This window comes from Magnolia sinica, chromosome 19 (assembly GCF_029962835.1).
Source record: "Magnolia sinica isolate HGM2019 chromosome 19, MsV1, whole genome shotgun sequence".
In the NCBI taxonomy this organism is placed as follows: domain Eukaryota; kingdom Viridiplantae; phylum Streptophyta; class Magnoliopsida; order Magnoliales; family Magnoliaceae; genus Magnolia; species Magnolia sinica.
Genome location: NC_080591.1, coordinates 65,523,543 through 65,544,999, shown reverse-complemented (window position 1 = coordinate 65,544,999; position 21,457 = coordinate 65,523,543). Strand labels below are relative to the sequence as shown.

Genomic DNA, 21,457 nt, shown 5'->3' with positions numbered 1-21,457 from the left:
CAGTTGCCAAGGAACTGAGGCTAAAAGTCCACTTTTTAGCCTCAGTTGCAAAGGAACCGAGGCGAAAAGTTTACTTTTTAGCCTCGGTTGCATAGGAACCGAGGCGAAAAGTCCACTTTTTAGCCTTAGTTGCATAAGAACCAAGGCAAAAAGTCTACCTTTTAGCCTTAGTTGCACAGGAATCGAGGCAAAAACTCTACCTTTTAGCCTCCATTGTACAGGAACCGAGGCGAAAACTCTACCTTTTAGCCTCAGTTGCACATGAACCGAGGTGAAAAGTCTACCTTTTAGCCTCAGTTGCATAGGAACCGAGGCGAAAAGTCTACCTTTTAGCCTTAATTGCACAAGAACCGAGGCAAAAACTCTATCTTTTAGCTTCAATTGCATGAGAACAGAGGTGAAAAGTCTACCTTTTAGCCTTAGTTGACAAGAACCGAGGTGAAAAGTCTACCTTTTAGCCTCAGTTGCACATGAACCGTGGCGAAAAGTCTACCTTTTAGCCTCAATTGCATAGGAACCGAGGCGAAAAGTCAACTTTTTAGTCTCAATTACATAAAAGAGGCTAAAGGTCTACCATCTAAATCATAGTTATCAACTGCACCATTTTAGTACACACATCATACGTGTGTGATATCTAGACCGTCCATCTGTCTAGACTTACCATGGATGGGCCCATTAATGAACCTGATTTAGTTAGGTTGATCCCAACCACCAATTAAAACATTTGGCCATTACTCTCCCCAATGTCCATTATAGTTCCCTTTGATGTGGTCCACCTGAATTATGCATCACTTATCTGGATCAATTAGATTTGATGAATTCACTCCTCATTTAGACCGTACATCTCAAAAATCACTCCAGTCCACAGTTCAGGTGGCCCATATCCCAGCCTGAGGTTACAGTAATTACCATACATTGGGTCCTGGTCCAAAATCATTTTCACAATCTGATTTTGTTGAGAGCTGGTCTGCTGTGATAGTTCGCCACCATTTTTAAAATGGTAGTGATTACCGTGTGGCACTGATGATATATCAGCCTGATTTTTAGAGATTGTATCCGTACACTAGGAGTTGCCTGACGAGTGACTTTGATCTTACACACCTGTGCCTTGATTCCACATGTGAGGCCAGTCGAACGAATACACTAGCATTTCTCCATTAAGAAGCTGACCATAACAGCCATATTTCAGCTCCTCTTCTCTACTTCGATCCACGCCCTCTCTCTCTCTCTCTCGATTGGAAGAAGGAGAGCTGCTAGAAGACCTCCTTATTATTCATATCCAGATCCAAATCAGTTCAAGGTAAGCTCGATTCTTTTCATTTCGCTCCTTCCGCTCCTTTTCTCTCGATCTCAGTTTCTCGAAAAAGAGCTGAAACCCTAGTCTCCGCCCCTTTTCTCTCGATCTCTCCTTTCATTTCTCTGGCGATTTCTGATCTTTAATGGAGAGATTCATACCCGGAAAGCTCGTAGATGCGAAAATACGTGTCTTCTGAACTCAGAATCTTCAATCGGCTGAAATGGAAGCAGATTCAGCTGCGGAAGCTCTTAGTTGTGAAGATCTGTGATTTCCGCAGCCTAGATCTTCGATCGATGATATATATAGAAGCTGTGTTTACCTTATTGGAAGGGATATCAATCGATCTGTGCTTCTTTTTTTGCCTGATCGAGACATTTCGATTTTAGAAGATCTGCGATTTCTGAGGTTCTGATCGTCGATATTTTAAGTGGGAGAGATCTCCTGCCTTTTGCTCTGTTCTTTCAGATCTAGGGATTTTACTCGAAAGAAAGCTTTTACACACATCAGCGGCTCAGATATCCTCTTTCGAGGTCTAGATCTTTGATCTGATGCGATTGGAGTGATTGCAACTTCTGCCTTGAGCAATTTACATTCTCGTCCTGCATTTGGAGGTAATTTGAAGGAATTGTTTGCTTCTGAGTCCTTGCTATCTGCAATAATCTAGAAATATTTAAATTTTTGTGTTATTTTATTCTGCATGTTTACAATAAATGGTTGAGTTGTACTAGTTTTTTGTGAATGGGTTTTCTTTTGTTATTTCCTCCTATAATTGTGCCTTTTCATTTCACAAAATGCTGCATCTAGCATTAAATCATGGTAAGTGAATGCAGCTCATCCGAGTTCTTCATCATCTCATGATTAGAGAAAATTGATATTAGTTGTCATGTAATCCATAAACCTTTAAAATGTAATGATGGCTTTAACTTATTTGCTACTTAACATGAGAGTATACACCGATTTCCGTGCAGGCCAGGTAGGTCACAATCTGCTTCCCACGCTAGATAAACAAGGGGCATATACACCGATTTCCGTGCAGGCCAGGTAGGTCACAATTTGCTTCCCACGCTAGATGAATCTCAGCTTTTTGTTATCCTTTCTTATTGAGATTTGAGCTTCCCTATCTCTAGATTAGGTTTTCTCTGCTATTTTTGGGAGATTTTGCTAAATCTGATAGATCGAAACGATCTAGGGTTAGGTTTTGGTGCTTGTAGTGGTTTGATTTTATGGTAGATATGTTCGTATATTTCATGTTTGGATTATGGATATCAATTTTGTTCTATTGTCTTTTTACTGAAATGGAGTAGAGGAGATGTATTGTTTGGTTAGTATGTAAGGCGATCTAGCATATCAGTAGCTTTTCTGATGATGCAATGGAAAATTATAGATCTATTTTCCTTTCAGATCTCATTGTTTGGAGTTTTGATTTTATTTATTTATTTTCTTTCTTTTTCATTTCAACTATCTCCACTGTATTGAAAGGCAAAGGAAAGGCCCTATTGAGGCACTTTGGCTTGATAAAGTTGTTGAAAACATTAGAAGATCAGAGCCTTTCAATAATTAGCTCACGACTAGACAGTTGAGGGAAAAAAATAAAAAAATTAGTCTCTGATCAAATGGTGGGGATCCTCAAATCAAAGTGAATTCTTGTGGCAAGGTGGGGCGCATCAGATGAACGGTCTTAAGCACCCAACCATGTTCACACGTATAAAGAATTCTACCCAACTGCTAACTGTAAACTGGCTGATGAGCAGTCTAGAATTCCTCTTATTTTACTCAATGAAATCTAATCTTCTTCTCAACAGTGCTGCATCCTTTCAACAGGGGGAAAAAAAAAACCAAAGATGTTTAAATTCCCCGCTTGCTGAGGCTTTTTAGCTCCACATATATTTTTACACATTCCCCATGTGCCATGCGTGCACATATGAGTCGTGCATAAGGTGGTACCACCATGCAGAACATCTGGTGGACCCAAAAAAAAAAAGGAGTCGGGAGCCAGCACCTTATCAGGTGGACCACACCTGTACCAAGTGTATAGGTGATTTAAATTGCCAACAGTTCGTGTCCAATCCACACGTATGTCCCCACCTGATCAGTGAACTGACTAGTTTTTCTATGCCAATGTGAATTTTTTGGCTAAGACATGTTCGCAGTATGACCCACCTGGTGAAGGGCTAGGATCTACACACAGTCGGCATGCATTCACATCTCTGACGTGAATTGCCTTAGCAGCTACCACATGCTTACACGATCCCGACATTTTCCGGTCTGAACTAAAACTTAGTTCATAGACATAAAATATACAGTGAGGATAGAACCCGATTTATCATCAGTAGAAAGAATCTGATACTGACAAAAGCTAAAAACACCAGGATCTTAGCAGAATCTCAACATTCTCATATCAGATCAAGACGAATCGTTCTCAAAAGAAAAACAGAGAAACGAAAACCATGAATCAAGAATCAAAGCCGCACTTTCTACTCTCTCCATGCTGAAAACTACCTCAGATATTAATAAAAATGCCATCTGAAAATATAGGGATCTGATTTCTTTGAGATCAAGAAACGAGCTGATCGAGATTCGATCGGAACTGAGAAATGAACAATTAGAGATGAGAAATGCAAGGAGATTTCTGCAGGATGAAATGAAATTCATAGATAGAAATGAGAATGAGAGAGGAAATTGAAGAGATTCGAAGGAGAAAATCCAAATACCTTCAATCCCATTTCTCTCGCCTTTCCTTCTCTTCTGCTAGCGAGATTGAAACTGCACGAGCTGCGACTAGGCAAAGCAGTTATAAATAGGAAGCGTGGTTCGAAAATGCCCTTAGCTTTCTCGTAAATAACCAAATGTCACTGCATCAGTCTCCCACCAGCACCTGAGATCTGGGACAGGAATCCACTGTAAGTCCACAACACCTGTTACCCAAGCTCTTTGGTGCCCCGCATGTCGTATATGTAAAATCAACTCCGTCCATCAACTAGAAATTGGGCTTATCAAGGAGAAGTTTTTGGTTATCACCAAGCTTGACTGTTATTTGGTCTCCATATGATCTCATTTGACTGATTATTGCCATTGCTCTCGACAAAAAATCTTGCACCGATTCATTGCTTTTCATGATTAAAGTGATGGATAATAACTACAGTGGATTGACATGAATTTTGGGCAGAGTATTGCATTGTTCAAAGTTGGATACAAGTGATGGATAAGAGTTGGATGCAAAAGTCAAGGTAATGTGCTGAGCAACTCTCTCCTTCGAATTTGGATTCCTTATAAAGTTGCATTGTTTTAAGAGTTCCCTTTGTTTCCTTGGACAATATAGGGTGAGCTTGGAATATGTTAAGGGCATGAAGGAATTCATTGAGTTTGCATTCAACAATGCTGCTAGCGAGGGGAAGATCTTATGTCCATGTGTAAAGTGCGCCAACCTCTTTTGGCGTGCTCATAAAGAAGTGGTAGATCATCTTGTGTGTGAGGGAATTATGCCGAATTACACCCGTTGGGTGTTCCATGGGGAGGCGTCTTCTTCATCGACTTCCGGCCCTGCAACTAGTACACATGATGATATGCCTCCACGTGATGACATGCATGGATTGTTGCATGATGTGTTTGGAATATCAGGTGTGGATGACATGCCAACTGAGTTGCCATCATAGGAGCCAATACAAGAGGAACCGAATCCTGAAGCTGAAAGATTCTTTAGGTTGTTGCAAGATGCCGAACAAGCCTTGTACCCGGGATGTAAGAAGTTCACGAAACTCTCTTTTGTTGTTCGAATGTATCAACTTAAGTGCTTAAATGGATGGAGCAACAAGTCATTCACCATGTTGCTTGAATTGTTGAAAGAAGCACTCCCCGAGGGTGAGACGTTGCCGAGTTCCTTTTATGAGACCAAGAAGATTATTAAAGAACTGGGCCTCAGTTATAACAAGATCGATGCATGCCCTAATGATTGCCAGTTGTATTGGAAGACTAATGTAAACGATGAGTCATGTGCTGTGTGCGGTATATCCAGATGGAAAACGATGGAACATAATTCTAATGACGATGAGGCAACAACTATTCCCTCCAAAGTTAAGAAGATTCCAGCAAAGACATTGTGGCATTTTCCATTAATACCAAGGTTACAAAGGTTATTTATGGAAGCACAAACAGCTAAAAACATGAAATGGCATGACAAGGGACGAACCAAGGATGAGTGCATGAGACATCCTGCTGATTCTCCTGTATGGAAATCTTTTGACGAGCAACACCCAAATTTTTCATATGATAGTCGTAATGTCAGGCTTGGGTTAGCAACTGATGGATTCAATCCCTTCGGGACGATGAGTATTGCTCATAGCACATGGCCTGTTGTTTTGATGCCGTACAATTTACCACCGTGGATGTGCATGAAGTAGCCTTACATCATGATGTCTCTACTTATACCAGGCCCGCATGGTGTTGGCAATAATATCGACGTGTATCTACAACCGTTGATAGAAGAATTGCTTAAATTGTGGGAGGTCGGTGTCGACACTTACGATGCATTATCGAAGTTGAATTTTCGAATGCGTGCTGCTTTGTTATGGACTATTAGTGACTTTCCTGGATATGCAATGTTGTCAGGATGGAGCACAAAAGGTAAGCTCGCTTGTCCGAACTGCAATAAGGACACAGAGTCCCAGTGGTTGACACATAGCCATAAGTTTTGTTACATGGGTCATCGTCGATTCTTGGATAGAGATCATAGGTATAGACATGATAAAAGTCGTATTATTTAGGTGTGATTGGGTGGATGTAAGAACTCAAGGTAGGGGAATCAAGAAGGATGAATTTGGGTTCACGCTCGTGAATTTCAAACAATTATGGCATACTGGTCGGAACCTGTATGATGAACCATATGTCTTAGCAACCCAAGTACAACAGGTATTCTATGTCCCCGATCCTATTGATCGTGATTGGCATGTTGTTATCAGGTCAAAGCCAAGGGATTTGTTCGAAATGGGCATGAATGATTCGTTTGTTGATAATGATACATACCTTCAGAGCTTGCCTTGCATTAATCATACATTGGAAGTGACTATGCTTGCCAATGATGATAATGTGAGTTGGGATAGGACGGATGTGGAGGGAAACGAAGTTAACACTCCACAAAACTTTTCTAATTTGATTAAAGAGGACCACGATTCTAGGTCGGAATCTGATGACTAGGTATTGATGCCTAACACAAATGTGATGCATGCTTCTTCTTCTTTTTTTTTATGCACACAATTATTTGGTCAACTCCAATCTCATTACATATATTATTTTCATATTGTGAAGGAAATGAAGATGTCGACCTCCGACCATCATCATTCGAGCTTTATTGACCCGGTCCCGACCACCAACCAGGTTGGACAGAGTTCAGATAGTTCAGCATCGACTCTGGGTATGTAAATATATAATTTAAGTGAAGTGAAGTTAAGCTTGTAACTTTTATAGTTTTGTTCTGTTCTTGATTTAATTAAATGTAGATATTATATTTCAAATATTTAGAATGCTCATATCTATTCTTTTGTTTCATAAAGAGGGTGGTATTCATAATAGACGATTTCGAGGCCCTACAGTCATCAGCGAGGTGGCGAACTTGCCACTCAATAAGCAACTGAATATTAGTTGGAATAAGTACGGGCAGCCCATTGGACATAAGTACAATGAATTTACAAGGTGGCTGGGCATTTTATCTAAGAATGGGCGCTTAGCGCCTCTTGATCACGATATTGGCATCATGTGCCACTATCTCACAAGAATGAGATTTGGAATGAAGTGAAGGTAATATGAAATCAAAAATTCAATTACTCGTTTTGTATTTTTGTATACTAAGTATAATTGATGATTGATGTATTGCAGATCAAGTGGAATATCGACGAGGAGTGTCGAAATTGGATAATGAAGTCCATCGGAGCTTCATGGAAGGAGTGGAAGAAGAGGTTAAAAAAAGAACACTACAAGCGATATTTGACTAATGAGGAACGACTAGCTCACTGTCCTGATCGAGTGGAGCCGACACACTGGAAGTGGCTCGTCACCTATTGGTCAAGTGATGAAGGACAGGTAAAAATTAAACATAAAGAAAAATTATATCCATGTTGGTGTATATTGTTATTTATATTAAAATTTAGTTATTTTACTATGTCACATTGTAGGCCCGCACTCAAAGGAATAAAATCAACCGCAGCAAGCATCGTATGGCCCACACTGCCGGCTCAAGGAGCTTTGCTCAAGTGCGTGAAGAAGAGGTAAATTCTTCTTTGATTTCTAAACTTGAAATGCCATCATTCTGTTTTAATATGATTGTTATCAACTCATTTGTTTTTATATGGAAAAAGCGGGCAAAGAATCTTGGTGGAGAGTCTCCTGATCGGGCAACGTTGTTCATAACGACCCATCGGAAGAAAGATGGGAGTGTTGTGAACGAGGAGTCGGCTCATGTTATTGTATGTAGAAATTTATCAATCATTGACATCTCAGCTAATATTTTTCATTAAGTCATGATATTGAACAACTTATTTAATGTTTTTCTACACTACAGGAAATGATCGAGGAGTTACGGGCAACTCAGACTGCTGAGTCCTCTCAGAGTAGCACTGCCCGAGACGATCTCTTATCCCAGATATTGGGACCAGAGCATCCGGGCCGGGTCCGCATGATGGGGTTAGGTCCCACAGCTTCCACGTTATGGGGCACAAGAAATACCATTGCAGAACTCAGGAGGGAGACTGATGAGTTGCGACGACACATGAATGAGCGGGTAGAGCAACTAGTGGAGGAGCGGATGAAAGAACAGATGGCTAAGCATCTAGAGCAAATGGAGCAACGGATGACAGAGCGAATAACGGAGCAGATGGAGCAACGGATGACAGAGCGAATAACAGAGCAGATGATGGCACGAATGAGAGATACTATGAACTCATTGGCTACAACAGACCAAACTTCGGGCAATGTACTAAATGTAGAGGCTGACTCAGTATCCACTCCTAGGGATAGACCTGAGGCTGAGGGACCTCAGTCGAAGGTTCCGAAGAATTAATAGGTAGTTTTTTGCTGAGATTCATTTATGTGTTATCTTTTACATATATATTTATGTTTTATTACATTTCATGAGTTTGTAGTTCACCATCATTGAATAGTTGGTCCTTTCTTTTTCAGGTCAAGTCGTATTTATGTGTTTGACATGCAAAAGAATCCAAGGGCTGTCTTAAAATGAGGGTTGCAGATTGGAAAAAGGTGGGCCATACTTTTTTGCTTCATGCTTTGTTTGCTAATGAACTTGGAGATCTAGGAATGTCTGATGGTTTGAACTATGAGAACCAAATTGCTGTTGGATTCTTGTAAGTAAATCACTGTCTTTCTGTCTTTTGTAGTTATGTAGGAAAAATGTTTAGGCATTCCCATGTGTGATGCACATGCAATTTACTAGTGTGTGCATGCTCTCACACACAGTACAATTCCACACACATGGGAAACAAAGTACAATTCTTGATTCTTTTCAAGTTCTTATTTTTCAAAAACAGGTGATTCCCTGCTCTTGCTTTTTGTTTATAAGTAAAGCAGGTTTTTGTTTGATTTTCATTTTTTTACTGTGGCAATTGAAGTTATGGCTTGAAGATCATGATGCAGATCTTGTAGTCTGTTTGTCTGGCAGGCTAAGCTATACATATTCTAGGGCTCTGGCATATAAATCACATGTTGATGAGCATTCAATTTGGTAAGACGTGGGTTTTAATTGCTACATATGTTGTTGCTCGGGGTATGGACTTTAGGGGCATCAACTGCATAATAAGTTACGATTTCCCTGAATCAGCAGTAGCTTATATTCACCGGATTGGTAAGGCTACTCAGATGATTCCTGTCCTAAACTGTGCACCAGTAAAACATCTTTTGTGCTTCAATTTTGTTCTTTTTCCTTTTGGCCCAACCTCTGGTGTGATGAAAACCCCAATCATGTCATGGAATTCCATATAATTTCTGCTTTGATATTGATTCTATTGACACCCAACACAGCCATGTTGAGGTCTTTTAACTTCCAAGGAACACATTGATTTGACATTTTAAGGATTGAAAAAACAACCCCCAATTATTAATATTAATTGTTCATTCTTTATTCATGTCTATCTGTTTGTGCACACAAAAATCTAGGAGATATAAGTTTGACTATTTGAATTTTCATGATTAGTGATGCTGATTTTAGTTATTTAGTCTGCAGAGGCAGTCCTCAGTACTGCTCAAAGCAAGTTCACTTGTTGTCCATCCACTTCTGCTGGCCCACAACTTTTTTGCAGCTTTCATCCACTTCTGCTGGTCCACTTATGCAACAACAAAAATATTAAAATTGTAGTAATTGTCTGTTTTTTGCTGATCTTATAAACCATGGAGTTGTTCGTGATTCGTGGTTCTGCCAGTGTTTTGATTATTAACTCTTTAATGATACTGTTCTGCCAGCTCTTGCTGACAAGAATGTTTTAACAGGTGCTCCACTTCCAAGAGGTCAGGTGCTTGCTAAAAAGGTGGTTGAACCCAATGGTGATCACATAGAGGATAAACCAGTAAGTTCCTCAGACTTTTTATTCTTGGATGTCATAAGACAAAAATCATACCACATACAACAGTTGAGAGGGGTTACCCTCCATTAAAACATTCATAATCATTTATTGGGCCTTTTGAGATGTGGTTTACAAATCCCGCCCATCCATTGTGTGTGCCCTACTTGGATGAGGTGTCAGACCAAGTTTCAGTCGCATCCAAATCTAAGGTGGGCTCCATCAAGTGCTTTTAGATGTTTTAGGCATGTCTTCACATGGTTTTAGATGGTATGGCCCCCATGAATTCCGTATACAACTGATTTTTGGGATATCCCATAACCTTAAGGGAACCCATCAAATGCACAGTGTTGATGTTTGACACACATCACAGTGGGGCCCACACAGCTCGACCTCATAGTACTATATATATATACACACACACACACACATACACATACATACATACTTACGCACTGGGTTCTTTAAAATTGAGTAGGAAAAAAAAAATCAAATCTGGATCTTTATGGCAGTATCGGTGATCTGGCCAGATATGTCCTGTTAGAGGCCATTTTTGTGGGGACAGGGCGATACAGAATCATATTATGTATTGTATCAGGCCGATATGAATATGATACCATCGTTTCAGCTGATATATATTATGTGGTTATTCCAAGCACAAACTCCATCCTTTTTTATGAGGAGTGATTGACTTGCACTTCTAGAGTTCTGGAAACAAAGAATAGCTGTTAGTTGCTGTTTTGCTTTGGTTAGGTCTGTAGTTGCAGTTTCTATTGGTTGTTAGTTTTAATGGGTTTTTTATTTTTTATTTTTTTATTTTTTACCTTTTTATAAGGTGTTGGATTAGGAAGTGGATTTCTATTGGTTAATTGGGGATTAAGTCAAATCCCATAGGCACCAGGCGGACCACATATGGTTGCTAGACTTTATATGTAATTTGGTATCTCAAAGAGGTTAACATAATGTCCATTGCAATTTTCCAAAAAAAAAGCCCATTGCACGTCTAGCATAGGCAATTCATTTTTACAGAAATAATCTCTCAAAGATACGCAAGTGCAGCCCCTTAGGCAACTTTTGTTTATCTCAGGGTTCTCCCAGCAGAATAAGCCTTTCCTGGTCTGACCATGGCGTATATTAATTTTAGTGATTAGCTCATTTCTATTTCTGCTAAATTAATTCACTGAAGGAATCTTGAAATATTGTGTGCAACAGGTTCCATCAAGTGGATAGTGATGATTTGACCATTGCAGTAAACATTTGGTGGCAGTCTAATATGATGGCAAATATGTCAGAACACATGGATACAACTCCATTGATCATGTCAAGTCCTTTTAACTTCGGGACATTCCAAAGAAACCTGTGAAAACAGGAAACAAGTGGGAGTTTTGTAGAATTATAAGGTAACATCATCCACCTTTTTTAATGTACCATTTATTTCAATAAATTTACCTGAAACATTGTCCAGTTGTTACTACTTTAAGGTTTCAAATTTTCTTCAGGCAATGTGTGGTTGTAATTTCACGGTTATGTCTCAGCCTTCCGTGCTTTTCAGAGTGATATTTTTATCTCGATTTTTTTTGAAGTCATGAAAACTTTGCAAGATTATGTGAAGTAAATTTTTATGCTTCTATTTAGGTTCTTCTATGAATCAAATATGTATTTGCAAAATGGTCTTGCTTGTACATCTTGATCATTAACTCTGAGCTTTCTGCAGATTGTGGAGAAACTTCTAATTACTGCCATTGCAGATGCTGATGTTAGTGTTCGTCAGTCAGTCTTTCTATCTCTGCATGGAAATGGAGGTTTCGATGAATTTTTGGCACAGGCTGATAGTTTGAGTGCTATCTTTGTTGCTCTAAATGATGAGGTATAATTTTTGGCACAACCTGCCAATGGCTCTTCTATGAGCATTTGAACTGTTATCTTTATTTGAAAAATGTTTATGAACATAGGGGCATGTTCACTATCTTTTTCTTTTTTTTCTTCTTTTCCATGTCATAGGATTTTGATGTTCGAGAGTTTGCTATATCAATTGCTGGCAGATTGTCTGAAAAGAATCCAGCATATGTTCTACCTGCACTTCGTCACCATCTCATACAATTGTTGATGCATCTTGAGCAAAGGTAATCTGAAAGATATCTACTTTCCAATAATATTATTGATTTATGGGGAAATGGATGCCCTTTTATCTGTTTCACATCATTATCTTTGAAATATTCAGATCACAACTTTTCACTTGCTATTTAAGCAGTGCAGATAACAAATGCAGAGAAGAAAGTGCTAAACTCTTGGGTTGCCGCAGCCTAATGTTGTATTAGACGTAATCGAAAATCAAAAGTAGCCTTCATATACGGAGGTTAGTTTTTTCTAGTTGAATATTTAATACAGAAATGGCATTTTACTGATGTCTCATTAGTAGGTTGCTGTCCTGCAGATGGGTAGCTATGATGCAATGATTATGCAGAAGCTTGCTGCCATGCAGCAGTTGGAACGTGAGCTTGAGGCCATCTCTGCCATTGATTACCAGGAAATTATGTTATTCCTAGTGAAGAAGTTCTTGTAGGTCTGTATTGATTTATTTTAATCGCTTCATTGAGGTTGAGTTTAAATGTTGTTGGTGTTTATCTTCCTTTGGCAGGAACGTTTGGAGGATCTAGCAGGTAAAGATGCCCAAGAGAAATCTGATGTTGCTATAGAAACCCTTTTACAAGAGCTTCCAGATGAAAGAAATGTCAATAAAAGACCGGATGATTCAAAACAGATACAGGAAAAGTCAAAGAAAAAGAAAAAGAGATTATAGAAGAGATAAGAATATAAATATTTATGGAACCTAATGTTGTGTAACAGTTTACTTGTGTTTGTTTTGAAAACTTTAAGTAAACTGTTGTTAACTATTTTGTTGGTATTATGGCTTTCATGATTGATTGTTTCATGTGTGGATTGAACGAATGGATTAGTAGTTTAAATAAATATTTCTTAAATTAAACATTTTTAGCCTCAATTTGTAACCGAGGCTTGGATTTAGCCTCGGTTGTTGAGAACCAAGGCTGAAATTCCTGTGGCTAAAGACTTTAGCCTCGGTTGTTGAGAACCGAGGTTAAAAATAGATTTAGCTTCGGTTTGAGGCAATTGAGGCTAAAATTTGGATTTAGTCTCAGTTGAAAATAATGGAGGCTAAAATTTTGATTTAGCTTCGTTTCAAGAAAATTGAAGCTAAAAGGTTTTTAGCCTCACTTGAAGAACCGAGGCGATAAATGTCATTTTAGCCTCGGTTGCTAAAACTGAGGCTAAAGCCTTTAGCCACAGGGGTTTCAACCTCGGTTTAGATAACTGAGGCAAAACTGAGGCTAAAGGCTTTAGCCTCAGTTTTTAACCTTTTTAGCCACAGTTTTGAACCGAGGCTAAAACCCCCTTTTCTTGTAGTGTGATTTTCTAGTTCTTCAGATTTGTTCTGCTGAAATTCAAGCGGATATATGATTTAGAAGCTAGGTTGGAAGTTACACACTTCATAGACCGTAACTTATAATCATAAAACACAACTTATCGAATGGGAACCCAATGTGCTGCGGCCATGGCCCAAAATGTGGTGGTCATCAAGTGATCCATACATAGTTAAAACCGTTTATGCCATAAAGTGGGTAACTTCCAATCTGTGAAGTACATGTAAAATCCAAAACCGTCTATGCCATAAGTGGGTCACTTTGTGAAAGTACATGTAAAATCTAACCTTTCAAGTAGGTTGACACCACCGTAAAGATCACCTTGTGTAGAAATTATCAACTAATCAATGGGCCAAACCATGAAAACAATGTATTGCATTGAGAAATAGCAACATTCAAATGGGTCTATTCAACGAGTTTGTATATAGAAGATTTGTAAATTCATTGATTCCCATGACGGGGCTAGCCTACCAGATGGGTTGGATGCTGCACATAAGAAAGGTTGGAAGTTACACACTGCATAGACCAATGTGTCCAAAAGCCAACCAATGTGTCTAAAAGTCTAAAGGCCAATGTGTCCAAAAGCCAACCAATGTGTCTAAAAGCCAATGTGTCCAAAAGCCAACCAATGGGTCTAAAAGCCAATATGTCACGTTAGCCGATTCATACAATGGTCCATACATAATTAAAACCATATGTGCACAATAAAGTAAGTGAATATCTTCTAATCCGTTAACAGCTTGTGAAATCCATCCCTTCAAATAAGTTGACACCACCATGAGAATCACCTTGAGTAGAAATCATCAACTTATTAATGGGTCAAACTGTGAAAATAATTTATATATAGCCATTGAGAAATAGCAACATTCAAATGTCATCTATTCGATAAATCTATATAGAAATTTTGTGAATAGGTTAATCCTAATGGTGGAGCTTGCTACTGAATGGACACATGGAATGTTGAAAGTTACACACTCGACCTTAACTTATGATTGTGCACTCAATTTATCAAACAAATCATCTCTAAATGGGACGCGGATTCCTACCCCCACCCGACCGTAATCCGTCCAGGCAGGGATCTGTGGGGCGCACCGTGATGTAGGTATTTTATCCACACCGTTAATCATTTTTATACAATTATTTGAAGATACAACATAAATATTGAGGTAGTTTCAGGCTTAAGTTGACCACAAAGTGGGGATTGAACATCCACCAGTAAAAACATCTTGGCAGCTGGACAAGGGTTAGATCAAGTTGAAATTTGTGTTTTCACTTCATAAAAGTCTGTATGACCTTATTAATAGTTTGGGTGGTAAAAAAAATAAATCACGGTGGCCCTTAGAAAGGTTTCAACGGTGGTTGTCATTATCACTGCAGCTTGCTGTGATATGGTCCATTGGAGCTGTGTATCTGCTTCATTTTTCCTATAATACCTTAAAATGATCGTATAAAAATGATTAATGGTGTGGATAAAATACCTACATCAAGGTGGGCCCCACAAAGCCCTGCCCGGACGGATTACCGTCCGGGCGGGGGTAGGACGCAATCCGCGTCCCTCGAGATGTGGATAACCAGAAAGCAAACTCCCTGGATACCCGTAAACAAACGGTCCCTCGAGATGTGGATAACCAAAAAGCAAACTCCCTGGATACCCATAAACAAACGGTTTGGGTCCTACACCCTCTGTGGGGCTTACCATGATGTAAATGTTTTATCCACGCCGTTCATCGCTTTTATCAGATCATTTTAAGATGTTATTCTAAAAATGAAGCAGGTAGAAAGCTTTAGTGGACCACACCAAAAGAAGATGCAGTAAGAATGACACCCACCATTGAAACCTTTCTAAGGGCCACCGTGATTATTTTTTTTAACCATCCAACCTATCCATAAGGTCATGTAGACGTAGATGAATGGAAAAAACAAATATCAACTTGATCCGAAACTTCTCCAGCTCCCAAGAAGTTTTTAATGGTGGAAGTTCAATCCCCAATTTGTGGTCCACGTAAGCCATATACCTGTCTCATATTTTGACTCATACCTTAAAATTTTCTTATAAAAAACGATGAACGGCGTGGATAAATATTTACATATGATGTTGGACCAAACAGAGCTCTGTCCGGACGGATTACCGTCCAGGCGGGGGTAAGACGCAATCTGCGACCCCGGTCTAATTTTCACGATCAGCAGACACTTTTGTCTTTGTTGCCAGGATTTTCTTAGTGGTTTCTAAAGACACGCTATCAGATGCATTCCTTGAAATATAAATTTGAGATGCATTCCCAGGGAGCATATCTCCAATCCAAAAACCATTCTCCTTCTCTACTCCCAGCACCATTCTCCATCTCTACTCCCAGCACCAGCTCCTCCTCCTTTCACCCTTGTGACCATGCCACTCCCCGAACAATCATCCGATGTCGAAAGGCAGACAGCCAACACCAACATCCACAACTCTGAGAGGGTGCAAAGGCTGCAATCCGCTGTCCTAGGAGCCAACGAAGGGCTGGTGTTCACAGCATCGCTGATGATGGGAATTGGAAATTTGAAAAAGGAGGAAACAGCCATGATCCTCTATGTGTTCACTGGACTAGTTGCGGGTGCAATTAACATCTCGATAAGAGAGTTCATCTCTGTCTACCATGATATAGAGGTGGCCCAGATGAATAGCCCGATGCAAACGGCGGCAGTGTCGGCTCACACCTTCTTCATCGGTGGGATGATTCCACTACTGACGGCAGCATTTATAAAGATACACAAGGTGCTAGGGGTGGTGATAGCAGTGACCTTGGCATTAATGCTCTTTGGAGGTCTTAGAGCCAAGTTGGGGAGAACGCCAATAGGGAGATCTTGTTTGATGGTAATGGTCGAAGGTTGGTTTGCAATGCTTATGAATTTTGGCTTAATGAAGTTGTTTCAGTCTCTTTCTCATTGGTAGTAAACAAAGGTATCCTTCTCTTCTTTCTATGGCATGAAATTAATGGGAAGGTACATCTACTGTTTGTTTATGTAATTGTCTTCTTCATATTATTTTTCTGTTTTTTTCTTCTTCTTTTTCAGACAGAAATAAAACTGCTATAAACATCAATCAGTACGAGTACAGAGAGAGGAGTTTCTTTTACTTGTGTGGCCACGTAGGATCGAACGTCTGTTGCAAGCTACAAGAGACAACATGTCGAGATGATCGATCTTGTTATTTGAATAGTCCTTTTTATCTTTAAACAGCATAAATAAACTGTTTTTCAGTGAGAATTCTATCCTTTGATTTCTATGGTTGTATGAATACAATTGAAAATTTTCTTTTCCTTTGTCCAAATCATCCTTTGAGATTAAACTTATTAAGTTAAAACAAATTGATTTGCAGAAAATGGACGGTTCCTATCATCAGACTAGTCAGCATGGCCCCACCGTGCCGAGATACGGTCTATATTTTACGTCGTAAGAGAGATCGATATCCATTTTGTTGCATGTAGATGTAAAAACGCCCGCTCCGACAAACGCGCGCGCCACACACACACATATATATACACGGAAACGCTCACCTCCGAACCAGTTCGTACGTACTACGTACGAACTTTTTTTGAGAACCCATCCTACGTGATGTGGATCCAAAATCTGAACCGTTCATGTGAAGAAAAACCTCGTGACACCCACGGGGACCAAGTTTTACTTTGATCTAAAACTTTTATGGCCCATGAAAAATAAAAATATTTTCCTCCCTTGATTTGCATTTCTCTTTTCTATGGCCCAACAGAATTTTAGATCAGGGTGTAAATTTGTGACATGGGGTTTCATGGAATTTCGCATCACATGGACTGTTCAGATTAGAAACCCATGACACGTGTGCAAAGATGCGCACGTGCGTAGGTGCGCAGGGAGCGCGCTCTCTCTCTCTCTCTCTCTAGCGGAACGCTCACCGGCGAACCAGTTCGCACGGACTACATATCTGGTGATTCTCGAAAATATGGTGATTATCGAAAATCTGAACGGTCCACATGAAGCAGAACCTCATGAAATCCCCTCCTGACAATTTTTACTTTGAACCAAAACTTCTATGGGCCATAAAAATTCAAACATTTTCTTCCCTTGATCTGAATTTCTCATTACTATGGCCCACCAGAATCTTAGATCAGGGTGAAAATTCCCCTCCTAAGGTTTCATGGGATTCCACATATTATGGATCGTTCGGATTCGGCACCCATGACATGTGTGGGAAGGTGTGCACCTGCGTAGGTGCGTAGGAGAGCATGCTATATATATTGCTGCTCCTTTTTTCCTCTCTCTCTCTCTCCTCTTCTCATCTCTTTTCGTCCTTTAGTGATTCCATTGAATGGTGGGGAGCCAAATCACCACCGTTCCATTACGTGTGGCCCAACAGATCTTGGGGTCTACTTGATTTTGGTACCCATGCTCTATAATTTTGAGGCCTACCATCTGGATGGAGTGGATTTTATCATATTGATCAGGTTGGGGTCCACATCTCTTAGTCCGCCTCGATCCACGGGTCACTTATGAGGTATAGGAGGTCAGATGGACCCCTTGCACTTAGTGGCGGATCCCACAGAGGTGGGCCCACACCAGTGCCAAACAGATTTTTCAGTTCTCAGGTTTCCCAGAAATAGGTCGGTCCATTTTTTTTTATACCTAATTTAGGACCGCATGGGACCAGCAATTGGCAAGAGGATCAGACCTTCCGATAGCCATATATGTGCTTAAAAACTATTAAGGTGGGGCCAGTTGAAAGTGTTTGTGTGTAATTAATGGTGCAAGGCCCAATATGGGTGTTTGCAAAAATTATGCAATTTTCTGTGTAGGAATGGCTCAAGCCCGTTTTCAGGTATGTTTTTCCGTCGAGTGGGACCCACATAAAGATGGAGGTTTGAATTATCTTAAGAAGGTTTCAACGCTAAGAATCATTTTCCATGTTGTTTTTTATTTCACGTGGTGTGGTTTACTTTAATTTTGCATCTGGCTCATTTTTTAGTTCATGCTCTAAAATGACATAGAAAAATGGATGGACAGCCTGGATAAAACATATACAGCAGAATGGGGCATGTAAAGCTTTGACACCGACTAACTTGCTGGTGTTCGGGTCACCAACCAAACACATACATCACTGGTGTTTTTCTTTTGTCCAGATTTGTGTGATCTCATCAATAGGCTGATGGCAATGGTAAATAAACATTACAGTGGACCTTAGGAAGGTTTCAACCATGTTGCATTATCTCCTCGCTTTCCTATAGTTTGGTCCACTTGAGCTTCAAATTGTTTTTTTTTTTTAAAATTTTTTTAAAATTTTTTATTACTCATGTTCTAAAATGAGCGGACAAATGGATATAAAGCATGTGAATAAAACGCATACATCATGACGCTGATTGTGTCCTACCCTGCGGACTCCAGCTGGGAACGGACAGGAGCTTTGATTGGCCATTGTGATTTATGAGTCTTATCCACACCATCCATATATTTTCTCATGTCATTTTAGGATATAAGCCCAAAAATGGGATAGATCCAAGGCTCAAGTGGACTACACAATGGAGATTAAACTCTCACCGTTGAAAACTTCTTTGGAGCCATAGAAGTTTTGGATGGAGATGATATTTGTGTTTTCTACTCATCCAGGTCTATGTAACTTTATGAATAGGTTTGATGGCAAATATACATCACGGTGGGCCCTGGAAAAATTAAAAATTTCAACTGTGAAAATAATTATCACCGCTGCTTCCTATGGTGTGGTCCACTTGATCCTTGGATCTTATTATTGTTTTAGTTTAAATCCTAAAATGATAGGGAAAAATGCATGAACGGTGTGGATAAGACCCATACATCATTGTGTCCACTTAAACCTTTTATCTGTTCCCAGCTGGAGGACACAATCGGCGTCCCATACATCATAGTAGGCCCATGGTTCACCACCCACCTGATGGTGAAGCGATGCGAGGAGATTTGATTGGTGGGGTGTATGCCGTCAAAGATGGACTCCTATTCAATAGTGACCCCTCTTTTGGTACAGGTTGTTGTATTAAATATCTTAAATTTAGTTTGATACAGAGTCTATTGATGCCATCGACTGATTGTTCGGTGTCACCTTCGATGACATTGAACAATGCTTAATCCATTGAATGTTTTCGGAATTTCTTTTGTTGGTCGTTGGATATATTGGTGTCAATTTTCAATGACATCGAAGGGCGTTCGATGAAATCGAAGACATGGTTGATGACATCGAAGCCGAGTCGAGTAATCGAAAATTTCTGTAAAATTCATGTTTAGTTGTTGGACTTTTTTAATGTCTCTTCAATGACATCGAAGGTTTACGCAGATTCGTTTGCGGAAACGCATATTCTGCGAATTTTGTTTCCTATTCCGATTCCAATTGTTTTTAAGTCTATAAATATGGGTGGATATAGGACTAGGAAGTATTCTAAGTGAATTCTAAGGTATTCTAGGGTTTCTAAAAGGGTTTTAGGGTTTCAAAGGGTAGATAAAAGGAGAGGTTTGAGAATTACTCAAACTGGGTAAGTCTTCTATCTTTGTAATCTGTTCTTTTATAATGGAATTTTCTATCGCTTTGTGCTGTGATTTTTTCCCGCAAGGGTTTTCCATGTTAAATCTTTGTGTTTCTTGTAATTGCTTGGTGCTCTTGAATTGCTATCTTAGATCCATCTCTATGTGATTCCACAGCACAAATCCCAACTCAGTTCAAAGTTCAATGGCCCAACATTTTTTTTATCCATGTTGATTCATTCATTTTGCAAGCTCAATTTAGGGCATAAGCCAAAAAATGAAACAAGGGATAATAATATCTACCGTTGAAAGCTTTGCAACTTATTAAAAACGTCATGTAAATCGGGATGAAGGGAAGCAAAAAACAGCTTAATTAAAAACTTTGATGACTCACACAAAGTTTTCAACCGTATACACTCAATCTCCAATGATTCCTATGGTGTTTTTCACCTGAGTTTTTTATCTGACACATTTATTTATAATGATTCCCTAAAATGAGCCCGTAAAAATAAGAACCAATATCGAAAAGAGTACAAGAGCGGATTAAGTGAGACCCCGGCCTCACCTAGGATGTGTGGCTCTTACCATGGGATTACCGTGGGGGCCACCTTGATGTATGTATTATGTATCCACGCCAATCATTTGTTTTTTAATCATTTTAGTGCATTATTCAAAAAAATATATTAAGCAGATCCAATTATTAGGTGGAGAATACTATTAGAAAAGTGGTGACTTACCATAAATGGCCCACGAAAGTTTTGGATGAAGTTGATATTTGTTTTTTTCCCTTCATCGAGTCTTATGTGACCTTATCAACAGATTGGATTGTAAATAAACAATAAGGAAACGTCAAGGTGCGCCTTAAGAAGTTTTTAATGGTAAGATGGTCAATCACCACTGTTGCTTATGGTATGGTCCACCTGATAATTAAATCTGCTTAATTTTTTAGCATAATACTCTAAAAGGATCCTGAAAAATGTATGGATGGCGTGGATACATACTAGATACATGCATCAAGTTAGGCCCATGGTAACCCCACTGTAAGGGTGGCACTGTCTTGGGTGAGGCCGGAGTCTCCCCTAATCCCCTCTCAAGGGTCACTGGAATCTGTCGGAGATGAATGACCTCGGCCACAGATGTTCCTGTGCCCCTGTTGTCGTAAGCTGTGTGGGGCCAAAGAGGGCCAAAGAGATGCCTATGACAAATCCACTCCCTCCATTAGCTTTTCAAGACGCAATAGGACAGAAATATAAATATTAGGCAGATCCAAAACTCAGGTTGCCTGTGATAAATGAGACAGTGGGAGTGGATATATGGACCGTTGAACTGGAGCTGGCCGTGATGTTTATATGCCATCCAAAACCGTCCATAGGGTTATTACCACTCAGATAAAATGTGGGCGCATGGTATCATCTTGATACAAAACTTCTGCGGCCCAACAAAGTTTCCAATGGTGGGAGTTCAATCCCCGCTGTTTCGTGGGGTATGACCCACATGAGTTCTGGATCTGCATGATTTTTAGCCGCCTGTCCCATCCTATTCTTGAAAATTTGATGAACGGAGTGGATCTTCCATGGGCATATCTGTGGGCCCTACACAGCTTCCGACAAGAGGGAGCACAGGAATATCGTGCGTCGACATCAGATAGCCTATGCATAGTCATA

At 39.7% G+C, this 21,457-nt stretch overlaps 2 protein-coding genes and 1 long non-coding RNA gene across 6 annotated transcripts; all 3 read left to right on the top strand.

The window, feature by feature from the left end:
* Positions 1–1,210: 1,210 nt before the first annotated feature.
* On the top strand, positions 1,211–8,360 carry LOC131235061 (uncharacterized). The gene is made up of 5 exons (XM_058232166.1): positions 1,211–1,300; positions 7,166–7,369; positions 7,462–7,554; positions 7,645–7,752; positions 7,848–8,360. Exons 2-5 carry the CDS (start codon positions 7,205–7,207, stop codon positions 8,343–8,345), a joined length of 864 nt encoding a protein of 287 aa, XP_058088149.1. The 5' UTR covers positions 1,211–1,300; positions 7,166–7,204; the 3' UTR covers positions 8,346–8,360.
* LOC131235062 (uncharacterized) lies at positions 1,294–5,142 on the top strand. The gene is made up of 2 exons (XM_058232167.1): positions 1,294–2,338; positions 4,617–5,142. Exons 1-2 carry the CDS (start codon positions 2,208–2,210, stop codon positions 4,948–4,950), a joined length of 465 nt encoding a protein of 154 aa, XP_058088150.1. The 5' UTR covers positions 1,294–2,207; the 3' UTR covers positions 4,951–5,142.
* Positions 8,361–11,156: 2,796 nt separating the features above from the next.
* Positions 11,157–12,679, top strand: LOC131235063 (uncharacterized). 4 transcript variants are annotated; one of them, XR_009165910.1, is made up of 5 exons: positions 11,157–11,255; positions 11,604–11,722; positions 11,857–11,978; positions 12,107–12,418; positions 12,494–12,679. It is a non-coding gene; the product is annotated as an uncharacterized LOC131235063 (long non-coding RNA). The 4 variants fall into 4 exon arrangements; XR_009165909.1 differs by having other exon boundaries at positions 11,604–11,978; XR_009165908.1 differs by having other exon boundaries at positions 11,162–11,722.
* Positions 12,680–21,457: the final 8,778 nt, after the last annotated feature.